The 12,173-nt window shown below is 53.6% G+C and overlaps 2 protein-coding genes across 4 annotated transcripts in view; both read right to left on the bottom strand.

Moving 5' to 3' along the window:
• Window positions 1–3,679, bottom strand: part of CSPG5 (chondroitin sulfate proteoglycan 5) — a 28,217-nt gene extending 24,538 nt beyond the window's left edge. For all 3 annotated transcript variants that reach the window (XM_055342734.1, XM_055342735.1, XM_055342733.1), the window contains exons 1-2: window positions 3,446–3,679; window positions 1,776–2,889 (exon numbers count right to left, since the gene is read on the bottom strand). In XM_055342734.1, coding sequence (XP_055198709.1) covers window positions 1,776–2,889; window positions 3,446–3,542 — 1,211 coding nt within the window. In that variant the 5' untranslated portion in view covers window positions 3,543–3,679. The remainder of the gene's footprint in view (window positions 1–1,775; window positions 2,890–3,445) is intronic.
• A 5,897-nt stretch (window positions 3,680–9,576) lies between these two features.
• Window positions 9,577–12,173, bottom strand: part of SMARCC1 (SWI/SNF related, matrix associated, actin dependent regulator of chromatin subfamily c member 1) — a 169,436-nt gene continuing 166,839 nt past the window's right edge. Inside the window, exon 28 of the mRNA XM_055343264.1 lies at window positions 9,577–12,021. Within this exon, the coding sequence (XP_055199239.1) occupies window positions 11,924–12,021 (98 nt within the window). The 3' untranslated portion in view covers window positions 9,577–11,923. The remainder of the gene's footprint in view (window positions 12,022–12,173) is intronic.

The following is a 12,173-nucleotide window of genomic DNA, read 5'->3' as shown; positions in this document are numbered from 1 at the left end:
GGCATGCTGCAGTCTGCAACTGAGGGCTCGGCAGACTCCTGTGAGCAGAATGCAAAACAGTTTCTGAGCCATAGCCGAGCCTGGGGAGCCTGGGCGTACACAGCCGGAAGAGGAGTTTCTGGGAGGGAGGCCCGAGCATGATCCTGGGAGAGAAGGTGAGCAAAGGGAACTGGTGGGAGGACTCGTAGAAGAGCCCTTCTGACACAGGACCCACCGGAGGATCCCTGGTCAGCACAGCCGTGCAGCCTACTGAGGACAAGCTTACTTTTCTACTCAGGAGTCCTAAGGGCTCCAGGAGCTTCTGGGAACTTTCCTAGGTCTCCAGAGGCAGCAAGGGCTCTACATTTCATACGGCGATGGGAAGATTACTTGGAAGGTGAAAACTCAGGCCTCCAATAGGACGAAAGATACTGGTTTTGCAGAGATTTCAGCACTCCCAGGCTAAAATCATCACTACAGTCCCACTAACCAAAGCCTGTGGAGCAAAATCACAGGGTTTCCACAGATTTCTGGTAGCCCTTAACCAACTGGCAAGGTCTTGTTGCCACAATTTCTTGATGACAGTTCCTCCTTTCAGCAATAACTGGACCCCTCCAATCAGAACTGTGTGGACACAGCCTATATGATTGACCCTAATCATTTCATGATCGTTTATAGGAAAGAAGAAACTGGAAGTCAAGCTCTAATGCCAAAGGCATAACATTCATGCTTTCTATATATTATTCTTCAATTGGAACATCAAGACCTAGAGAATCTGAATGCTTCACATTCCTCCAAAATATCCAAGAAAAAGAAACATCAGGAATGACACAGAGACACCCAGATTTCAGAAATGCTCCTCCTAGGACCAACAAACAAGTCCCAGAGGAATCTGGGGGTTCTACTCCACTTCTAGGGCCTGTAAAGGAAGGAGACAAGCTAAAACTACGCAGATCACCCCTGACTTGTGATTCTTCCAGAGTAAGCCAGTGAACTCTCCAGCAGGTTAACTACCTTGCCATGAGGGCAGTGTGTAAGTACTCCTAATGAGGCATGGGATGGTAGGTTGCAGACAATGTCATTAGGGACACTAAATTCTCTGGGTCTTTAAAACATGCTGTGCTGGGGATCCCCAGGAGGACAAAAAAATCAAGGTAGAAGGGAAAAAGCCATAACCTAAAGTTAAGAAAGCCCACCACATCTGCTCTACCAAGAAAGAAACTCTGCTTGACTTGACCTACTTGAGCGGCTGCTCTTGGGTGGGCTCCCAACGAGGAGGTCCTCACTGTGATTCTACATGCCCACCCGCTACGCATGCTCTGCAGGTCGAAGGGGTCTCCCTCCCACTACACATGTCTCAGAGGGAGTGCTCAGCAGCCTTCTTTCCTCCAGAGTAGGTTTATAAGCCTACTCTTTGTGTAAGTGTAGCCAAAACTCTCCAACAAAACCCCTCAAGACAGTGAAGGTGGCTTTCCAAAACCCTTAGTAAAGTCCCTTCACTATTTCCTCCAAGCATGAATAAAGGACATATGCTTGGAGGAAATACAAAATCTTACTTCTGGGGAATCTCTCCTAGTGATGAGATCACAGGAAGTACATTTAAGAAGCAATTCCCCATAGAAGATATCTGCATGAGCATCTCTTGACCTGGGAATCCCAGGATCCTCTTGGCCTGGGAACGCACCATCTCTTGGAAGTTGGGCCCATCATGTCACCCTCTTTGTTGAGTTGGCCTCACATAACACTCTTGGGAGTTCTTTTAGAAGCCCCTGTGCACCTGCCTGCCACATCCTTACCTGCAGAAGGCCCCTATGTTGTCCACCAGGTAGCACTGGCCGCCGTTGTGGCAGTAACTTGGGAAGAGGTCGCACACGGATCGGCAGGAGCCGTTATGCTGCACAAAGCCGCTGCGGCACTCAGTGCCGTTCTCCCTCGGGGCCAGGTCCCTGCCCGGCTCTCCCGGACGGGGTCTGAGGGAGATGCTGCTGCCAGGGACCAACCCCAGAGTATGCTGTGGGGGGACAGCATGCCACCGACTGGTGGGCTGGCCAGGCCCTGGCCTCAGCCCAGGCTTCTCAGTGGGCTCCAGAAGGTCACTTTCATCTTCCAGGTCTCCACCTTCCGCTGCATCCTTGTCGTCATCCTCTTCCTCCTCCTCTTCCTCCAAGTCATCATAGAAGGAGGTAGTGGGGTAGAAGTCAGATTCATCAAAGGGAGTGAAGTCATCGTATAAGTCAAGCAGGCTCCAGGAAGGGGTCTCTCCCCCAGTATCGGGGTGGTGCTCTGAGGTTCCTGGCGACACCGGGAAGCTCCCCAAGTCGGCGCCACGGCCCTCACCATCCAATCCTTCGAAGTAGTCGATGTCAATGATATCTGACGCCGGCCGGGGCTCCAGTGTGCCCTGAAAGGGGAACGTGGGCTCTGGCCCATGCGGGTCATGTGTGCTGCCTCCCAGGTTCAGCCACACCTCCAAGGGGCTCTCCTTGGGGAGTTCGGGGCCTGGGCGTAGCTGGTCGCCAGGAGTGGGGGAGGGTGGTCCGCTGGCCTCTGTAGTCTCGGGGGTGGCGGGGGCCACCGATGCACGTCGGAGGGCCTCCTCCGGAGTCGGGAGCGTGGCCGGAAGGGCCTGGGTGTCGCCGCTGCCAGCCTCTACGGTCGCTCCACCCAGGCCCGGGCTGTCAGCCTCCAGCCAGGCTGTGCCGGTCACAGCTGCGGACGCCTCCAGCGCCTCCTCTGGCCCGACCCCAGGCCCCACCACGGCCGGCTGGCCGCCAGGTGCAGTCCACGAGGTCTCCTCCTCCCCAGCAGCTGGCGGGCCAGCCTTCTCCCGCGTGCTGTTGGCACGTGGCTCCCACGCCAGGACGCTCTTCACCTGCTCTTCAGCCTCGACGGCGCTTCCGGCCTCCCGCGCTGCGGGCGGAGAGAGGGGGCACCACGTCAGGGCCCCGCCCAAGGCCCCGCCCCAAGGCCACGCCCATCGCCAGGCTCCGCCCCTCCCCGGGAGTTCCCACTCGGGCCCCGCCCCCGACAGGGGCCCCCACCTCCCGCCCAAGGCAGAGGTTTTACCCTCAGACTCCACCCCACCTCCAGACCCCGCCCCGAAGTCGCACCCTCAGGGCCCCGCCCCGCCCCGGGCCCCGCCCCCAGCTCTCAGCCTCATGGCCCCGGCACCTCCTGGTCCCGCCCCTTAGTCTCACCCTCAGGCCCCGCCCACCCAGGCCCCACCCCCAGCCGGCACCTCCGACCGCGCACACCCTGGCGCGGCCCGGGCCCGCCCCCCACCTTTCGGCCTCCGCCAAGTACCCCAGCTCCTCGCGCGCCCCTTCCCCCGCCCCAGTCGCTGGCAGGGCGCTGCCCCGCCCCCTTGCCACAGCTCGCGAACTCCGCTTGTCCCCGAGGCCCGCGGGACCCTGGCCCAGGGCGAGGCGCGAGAGCCGCTGGGGTCCCGGTCGCAGTCGGTACCTACCCGGCGCGGCCCCGGCGGCGAGGACCAGCGTGGCCCCCAGAAGCAGCAGCAGCGGCGGCGGCCCCCGGCCCGGGCCCCCGCCCCCGGCGCGGCCCATGGCGCGGCGCCCCGACCGCTGTCCGCGGTCTGCCCGGCTGGCTGCGCCCTCGGCTCGCCGGCCGCCGCGCCTCCCGCCCGCGCTGCGGCCGTCTCAGCCCACGATGGGCAGCGCGAGAAGCCGCATGCCGCCGCCGCCGTCCGCCGCTGTCCCCGGCGCGCCGCGCCTCCCCGCCTCCCGCGCCGCGGCTGCCGCGCTCGGCGCCGCCCCCACCCCGCCCGCCGCGCCCGCCCCGCCGCACGTAGCTCTGACGCCTGCCCGGCGCGGTCCGCCTGCGGGGACAGACGGACCCCCGCCCGGACGCCAAGACACACGGAGTGAAGTAGCGTGGGTGCGGAGCGCAGCGCCGTGCGTGGCGTTAGTCGACAGGTGCACGGGCGGGAGACCTGCGCGGCGGGGCCCGCCCTCCCGGCGGAGGGCTGGCACGGGCCCCCCCACCCGCGAGGAACCCACCCGCCGCGCGGCGAGCACGGAGGCGGGGGCCCAGACACCCGCAAGCTCGGGGCGGGGCTCGGAAGGGCCGCAGGGGGCGGAAGCCCGAGCTCGCGCTGTGGAAATGAGCCGAGTCCGGGGCGCACGGAGCCTGTCGGATTTCTGCGCCAATGCCGCGTTCGGGGCGGGGAAGGGGCTCTGGGAGGTATGCGGGTGCGCACGGGGGCGGGGCGGGGCGGGCGCCGGCAGCGCCAGGCAACTGGGCGAAGCCGAGGGCCCAGGCCCTAATCGGATCAGACCTAATCCGTCCACAGCCAAAGCCCAGACCCCGCACAGCCAGGCCCTCCGCGACGCACCCCAGGGTCAGGGGGCCAGACCTCCCTGAGACTGCGGCTACCCCGCCTTTCTACTCGCTTCCTTGGGACAGCCTGGCTCCTTCCTCCCAGGATTCATCATCCCCATGTGTCCCAGGCTACCAAAGCTCAAGGTCCTGGGCAGACCCAAGCAGCCTAGATGGCAGCCTAGGGACGCGCGGGCTCCAGACCCTGGCGCTAGAGTCGTCTGCGGGCTGACCAAAGCTCACTGCTCAGCCAAGGACCCCTCATCCCCAGAGCCCTGCTCGGTGGGGGGGTTGTGGCTAGTCACCTAGCTTATCGCCCAAGGCAACCATCCACATCTTGGTGTGTTATTGACCCAAATGATGACATTCGGGGTCACCACCTCAGATGTGACACCTACGGTATTTGAAAGGCACTCCCATTTCTGTCCCTAGGGAGCCAGCCACAAAGACAACCAAGTTGGGGAATCTATCTCCTCGCGTCCTAGTGCATGTCTCTGGATGGGATTGCCTTGGTTCCAAGTGTGTTCCCACTGCAGCAGCAGCCTCTTAGGCAGGCTGCTGGTATTCCCTTCCTTGCCAGTCAGCCTGGCAAACTCCTTACGTCAGAAAGCTCAGTTCCTGTCACCTTTCCCCTCTGCAAAGTCTTCTCAGCCTGTCCCTGAAATTGAACACCCTCTACCTCCTTCTCCTAGTTTCCCTCTGGCCTGCAAGGCACATTATGCACAGGGCAGGCACAGGGGGGCCCCTGGAGGAAGGCCAGGAGCAGCATGAACAAATGGATGGCAACCAGGTACTCCCACCCCGGAAACCTGCCTCTGTAGCTTCCTTCACAGGGGCTGACTTCTTGAGGCTCTTTCCATGGCTTCATGCTGCCTCTGGGGGACAGTAAATACCAGTTTGGGACACAACCTTCTCTGAGTAGAGGGCCGGGCTGGGCTTTGTACTTGCTGGTGGGCCACAGAGGCACTGTCCAGGTGCCTTCCAACCCCATCTCTGAGGCTTATCTCCATATTTTCTTTTCGAGCTGTGTACAAGTCTCTATGTGTTCCTTTGCTTCTCTGTGTCACCTGGATTCTTGGGTGGTGCTGGTTGTCAGAGTGGAGGATCTTGGTGCCTACTGCCTCCTTCCCCAGACCCGACTGGGAAAGAGGCCTCATGATGGGGCCTTGACAGCTGGGACATGACTACTGCCATGATTTTCACAAGAAAGGTCTGAATGGGGCCCTTCTCCTATTTCTTTGTTAAAACTCCAGCTACTCTAGTTTGTTCCTCATTTTAATATATCTTATTAAATATTTAAGTATTCTTTTAAATTCAATTAAAAAAATTTAAAGTAGGCTCCCACACCCAATATGGAGTCTGAATTCAGCACCTGGAGATCAAGAGTTGCATGGTCCACCCACTGAGACAGCCAGGCTGGCTGAAATTCAATTTCTGAATTATAACAAACATATGGTAGAAGGTAAAACATGAAATGTCACTTTCCTCAACGACCTTCTACCCTACCTTGGAGACAAATTCTTTCAACCATTTTGTTCATTTTGGGGTTTTAAATCAGTGGTTGCCATTCACTTTCATTCTGATCCTCCCTAGACCTCACCAGCAGTTTAAGAACTGAGCACAGCACACCGGTGGAGTTTGGAGACACCTCCACGAGACAAATGGGAGAAGCTCCTCAGGCAATGGAGTGTGACAGGAAGAGCAGGATTCGGCATTAAATCTGCATGACGTTGGAGTAACACGTCTCATTTATGAGAAAGTGGTAATCATAGTGTCCAGTGACAGTAGTCCTTTTTCTGGGCACAGAGGTTAGGGTGGGCTAAAAAGGGATCTAAGATGTAGGAACTGCAAAGTGAAAGAAAGGGAAATTAACTTGTCTAGAGCTTACACCCATGTTCCCCACATTTGAGTCTCGTGCATTTGGGCATCAGGGATGCTTTGTGAGGCAAGGGCTTCTACATGCCTTAGAGGTTCCTGTTGGGTTTGGCAACCTGCCTCCAGTACCAAGGCAGGCACAAGGCCCATTGCCATGGCTACAGCCTGCCTCTTTGTGCATAGGAAGCCTCTAGCTTAACTAGGGGCTGCTGTCCAGGGCAGGGGCTGCTCCAGTTGCCATGGCTGGGGGTATACTTCAGTCTGGACAGGAAGCAGCATGTTTCTGGCTTTAAGTCCTCAGTAGTAACTAACATTTTTGTGAATTTTTAGTTTTCCTAGTACTCTAATTTGTCCTGTTCTTCACAATCCTGCTATATATCTTACAACTTTGCGTATTTGCAAACTGACAGAGATCATGCTAATGATGTGGTAAGGCCGAAACTTGAGCTAAGATCTTGATTTCAAACCTCTTCATTCTTGCTTCTTAATTTCAGAAGAGGAATCCAGATGCAGAGGTCAGGCCTCACTTGGCAGAATGGAAGCCCTGCCTCTCTCCCCAGTCCCCACACCTGGGCATTTGAGTCAACGCCATGATTTCTTAACAGGCTACATACAACGTGGCAAGAATCTAGACTCATGTCCTAGGTCAGAGCCAGAAAGGGCCATCAAGTATGGCCTCTCCCCAGAGGGGATATGGACTATAGGGCAGTCAGCTCTGACCATTTTTGGTGATGGGCTACTGCTAGTGGACCTTCTTGTACCATTACTGGGAAGAGGGGAGAAGCCAAGAGTCAGGGGCCCTGAGTTATTTGTGCAGACAAACACCTCCCTGCTACATGAACTCTACTCTCCATTGCACAATTACTCATCCTAGAAAACTGTCACAACTTAGAGGTGGCCATCTTGCCTGGGCAGTGGGTCTGCTGCAAAATTGGAAAAGCCCCTGAATTTCATTATCTCAAAGCCAAGCCAGTTGGGAGAAAGCCACACAGCACAAGCCAGCACAGCCTCAGACATGGTGCAACTAGGCTTGTATGCAGGAGTCCTGCTGTCTCAGCAGGCAACCTCTCCAGGTGGTTCTCAGGAAACCCATAGGTACACACAATAAGCAGACCAGAACAAGGAATGCCAGTCAATCTGGATGACTGTGGGAAATCCAGTGTCAGAGCCAAGCCAACCACAGAAACCAGCCTGTGCAAAGCGCTGTATTACCCTCCAATGGCACTGCTGCTCCAGGACCACCTGGTCGTGAGGGCACCTGAGGTGGTAGGTTGCCACAGGAGAGTGGGAGGGATTTTCTTTCCAGTCTTGGTTGTGTTAAGGGATGCCTATTTTGCGTAAGTCTGCAAAAGCTGTACCTTAAGGGTCTGTAGCAGTAAGGTGGCTGCCAGAAGTGTCACCTGACTGCTCTCCATGGGTTTGGAAGGGTATAGAAAGGCCTCTGGGGACAGTAGGGAATAAAGCTGGTTTCAGTTCTCCAAGGCAGGCCAAGAGCAGGTAGAGGGGATCAGACAAGTCTCTCTCTCCTTGGGGTCCCATGAGTTGAAAAGGGCTGGGGGTTGAGTCACAGGACTCTCTTCCTTAGGCCCTACTGTCTCAGCTCTAATTCAGGGTCAAAGGTGTTTCCTAGTAAGAGAGGTGGCAGGCCTAAAAACAAGCCACAGGGAAGTCAAGTCCAGGGGAGCTGTTCACAAGGAGATCCAACATTGAGGGTCCCAGACTTCCATTCTGCAAGGTAACTTCCTTAGATGGAGGTAATCCATTCACAGGGGATCAAAGTGCTTTCACCTTGTTCTCAGTAAATCTTTCTTCAACAAGACCAAATGAAGTCAGCTACGCTCCAGGAGTGGTAGAACAGAAAGCAGGGGCTTTACAATAAAGACCACAGGCAGAGAGGTTTGCAGAATGAAATCTCTGGGGCTGGCACTGGGCATCCAGATAAAAGGGTGCTCTGATTATTCAGATGAGGTTCTCCTGGAATGAAGGGGAACCCTCAGGTTACCACACCCAGAACAGAAATCACGTAAACACATCCAATTTGCAGACTATTTACCCCCCAGAAAACTACTGATTACCCCATTTCTTTTTCTTCATGAACACTTGGCACGATCTAAGATAATATTAACTATGGTCTTGAATTCCCCCTCACTCAAGAATGTAAGTGGCCTGGAGCATAAGGGTCTTGCTTACCTTATAATTATGACTTCACTGCGTGCAAGGTCCAATGCCTGGCATGTAATAGCCTCAAATGTTTACTGTATGAACGGTCAGGAACCATAGATCTTGCTGTACCACACAACGTTCCTAACTAGTGGTTCTCAAAGGATGGTCCCCTGACTAGGTGCATCAGGGTTCCCCCTAGAAATCTATCAGAAATACAGAATTTAAGGGGTGCCTGAGTGGCTCAGTCGGTTAAGCCTCTGACTCTTGATTTCGGCTTAGGTCATATCTCAGGGTGATGAGATTGAGCCCACGTGCAGCTCCATGCTCAACATGGAGCCTATTTGAGACTCTCTCCTGCTGCCCACCTCTCTCAAAAACAATACAACACAGTATTTCAGACTGAATCCATTCTGAGGGTGGGGCTCAGCAACTTGGACATGAACAATCCTTTAGGTGACCCTGATCTGGACTGAGGTTGTAGAACTACTATCCTAGATCACATGTGGGGGAACCACTCCACAGTAAAGATCTGAGAACCTGTGAAAGACTGGCTGATTATACATGTCCTGTTATGCTTTGCAAAGAACTTGCACTCAAGTTTATAAACCAGTCTTTAGTTGGATTGGGTCAAGGGTTCACCTTCCTCACCCTTGGGAAGTACAGGAACTCTGGGAGACCCTGCCTGTCCCAGCACCCTTTACTAGAGGTCAGAATTGGAATAGGTCAGAAAACAAAGCACAACCCACCCAGCACACTTCTGTGAGGAGCCAAACGTTCACCTCTCTGCCCAGAATCCACTTCCTTTGCTTTGCTGGAATCATAAGCATCTTGAAAGCAATGGTTTCTTCCTGTTTTCTGCACAGGGTTTACACCTGTGGATGCTCAAAGGTTGTCCTTAAAATTAAGGTTTACAGAACCAACCAACCTCAAGGCCTGCCTCCAAATTGGGGCTTTCTATACCGCATCCTGCCAAACATTCTCTAGCCTGCCAAACAAAACTACCCATTCTTCTCTTGGGGGTGCCAGGATATTGGTCACACTCCCTTCTTCACTTTGGCCAAGGCACATTTAACTGTATGCTCCTAAGCATCATGAAGGTGGTCAGTCAGGAAGCCCTGAATCTCTGAACTCCCTGCTAACCAGGACCAGATGTGGCTGAATATTTAGGCTCTTCAGAGGACACATGAAGAGACTGGTGTGTGAACGCAGAGAATGGGACTAGAATCCAGAAATGTTCCATTTATTTGATGAAAAAGAGGTCTTCTTGATCCAATTTCCTCCATCTCCCAAAACTCCCTCCCTTCGTTTCTCCAAAATAACACACTGAAAAAGATTTGTACAAAAACCACGTATTATTCCCCCCCCCCACACACACACAAAATTGGGTGGCTGTATTACAGGAACGAAACCAGATCAAAGACATGAAAAGAAAAAGTCACCACTTATATTGAAACATAACAGTGTTAAGAATTCAGGTATTCTGTAGAATTGTTACCAGCATAGTAAAAATATTTCCACCTGGATCTTTTAAATTTGAAAGTGATCACGTTAAAGACCTGAGGTTACAAGGGACCACAGTATGAACCAGAATTCCATTTTCTTTCTAAGACCCCAGTGGAAAAGATAAGTATTTGGAATGCGTTTCCTTTGGGAAAGACTGGTAGGAAAGAGGGAAAACCCTGGCCATTGTCAAAAGGCACTGGGATCTTTCTGGAGGCAAATGCATTGGAACTAAACTCCAGCAGGAACAAGCTCATTTCCACTCCAAGAGTCCAGAACACACACACACACACACACACACACACACACACACACACACACACACACACACAAGGAACAAGGTCTCCTTGGCTCCAGTATTCTGATGGTGACCAGGGCCACCTGGGTAGAGGCAACACCTGAGGGTTTGAAAGGCAAATCTTAATTGTGGTTTTATTTATTTATTTTTTGCTTTCTGATACTAAGGAAAAAAGAACTGAGGTGTTTTACAAACACCTCCCTATACCCTCTCTTATGTAAAGCTTTACAGAATATATAGAAAAAGATATCCAAAAGGTGTTCCACTTTGCATTCTAAATAATGAAACTGCCACTTGAAAATGTGATGTGAAGAGGCCAGGTACTTTGGAAATCAAGCTCCACCAAACACAGCCTTCCCCCATCCATGGAAGGATAGAGGGGATGGAGGAAGGACAAGAAGAGAAAACCAAGAATTCTCAAGTCATTCATTAGCAGGGGTAGAAATGAGCTCAAGTTAAGGCATTTTTGTGGCTCCTCGTCTGGAATGGCATTCTCATCTCCCAGTCTGAGTACCCCAAAGTTCAAAGCATGATGCTCTGATTGCCAACTGAGTTCCTTGGTGCCCCCAGAATCTTCCTGATAACCTTGCGACAGATGGAATGTGAGATCTCAGGAAGGGAAGGGAGAAGGTATGAGAGGCCCTTGATCCTGCCCTACTTCTCCAATCCCGTCCCAAACCTAAAGTACCGCTTCACTAAACCCCACTCACCCTGGACTGCAAGAGGTAGTTTGGGGACTTGAACCCCCAGCCATCCTAACCAACTTCCATGAGCTAAAATGTTTAGCACTATCTACTCACTTTTTTTTTTTCCGTTTTAGAGTTTTTTTTTTTTTTAAAGGCGGGGCAAAGAATGAATACAAAGCAGTGACTAGTGGACTAGACTCACTGGGTAGTCATTGCCATAGGCTCTTAAAATGTTCCTGGCTAGTCTAGGGAACAAAGGAATGCCTCCCCCAAGCCCCACCCCTAATCCAACGAAGCACCTGCATAGAAAGCCAGAATCGGTCGGCCTGGGGAAGGAGTGGGTCTGCTCTAATGCTTGTGCGTACCCCTACCGGGGACTAAAGGGTCGTGTTCTGCCACACGGGGTGGAGGTCCTCACATTCCTCACCAGGAATAAAATCAGTGGGGTCCCGTCCCCATCTCTTTGAATTTTGGTGCGTCTATGTGGGGCAAAAGTCTCATGCAACTTCACCATCAGCACCAATCTTAGCTCAGATTAGCAGAAATAAGGTCACTTATAATGCCTTTAGGTTTGTCCCCTCTGGCTATTCCCTCTGCCCATCACCATTTTTTGGTTCCTATGAACTTAGGATGCTCCCATTTAAAGCAACAATGACAAAAGAAAAAACAAAACATAATGATTATAAAGCATTATCCACATAAGCATAAGACAAAGCCAAAAACTGCAGGAAAGCAAGACAATAGACATAAAATTCGAATGTTGATAGGACCTGCAGAGAAACTGTCAGTATACCCCACACCAGGACGGGGGCGGGGGGGGGGGGGGACGCAGGTTACCATTAGGATGACCAGGGCGCACTGTCATTGCAGGCTCCCTGCCTCCCGGCAGGCCGGCAGAGGACCTAACACAAGAGGTGTGGGAGCACGGAGAGGGGTTGGCAAGAGGAATAGGGAAATATGGGATGTATGCTTGGGGCCGCGAGAAGAAAAATCCTAAAAGAAACCCAAGGAAGCTGAGGAACTCAAGTCTCATCATCTGCCCGGCAGCTGGCGGCGCTGGGCGAGGACGCTGCCCCCGTCTTCCAGGCTAGGGGGCGGCCGACGCTGGAGGGCCTGGAGCAGGAGGCGGAGGGACTCCATCTGCAGGCGGTGGTGGTGGCGGCTGCTGCTGCGGCGGAGGGGCATCTGCAAACACATCCAAGAGGGACTTGTCATTGCTGGAAACAATGGCTTGGGAGAGAGCCCATTCAGAGAAAAGTGATATAGGAAGGCATTTTCTTTATGGCAGGCAATAAACGCAGCCTCTGAGGCACTGCCGCTACCGCGGCGGGCCATCC

This window comes from Nyctereutes procyonoides, unplaced genomic scaffold (genome assembly GCF_905146905.1).
Source record: "Nyctereutes procyonoides isolate TBG_1078 unplaced genomic scaffold, NYPRO_anot_genome, whole genome shotgun sequence".
NCBI classification, from domain to species: domain Eukaryota; kingdom Metazoa; phylum Chordata; class Mammalia; order Carnivora; family Canidae; genus Nyctereutes; species Nyctereutes procyonoides.
The sequence above is the reverse complement of the archived record's forward strand: the minus strand, read 5'-3'. Positions and strand labels throughout refer to the sequence as shown.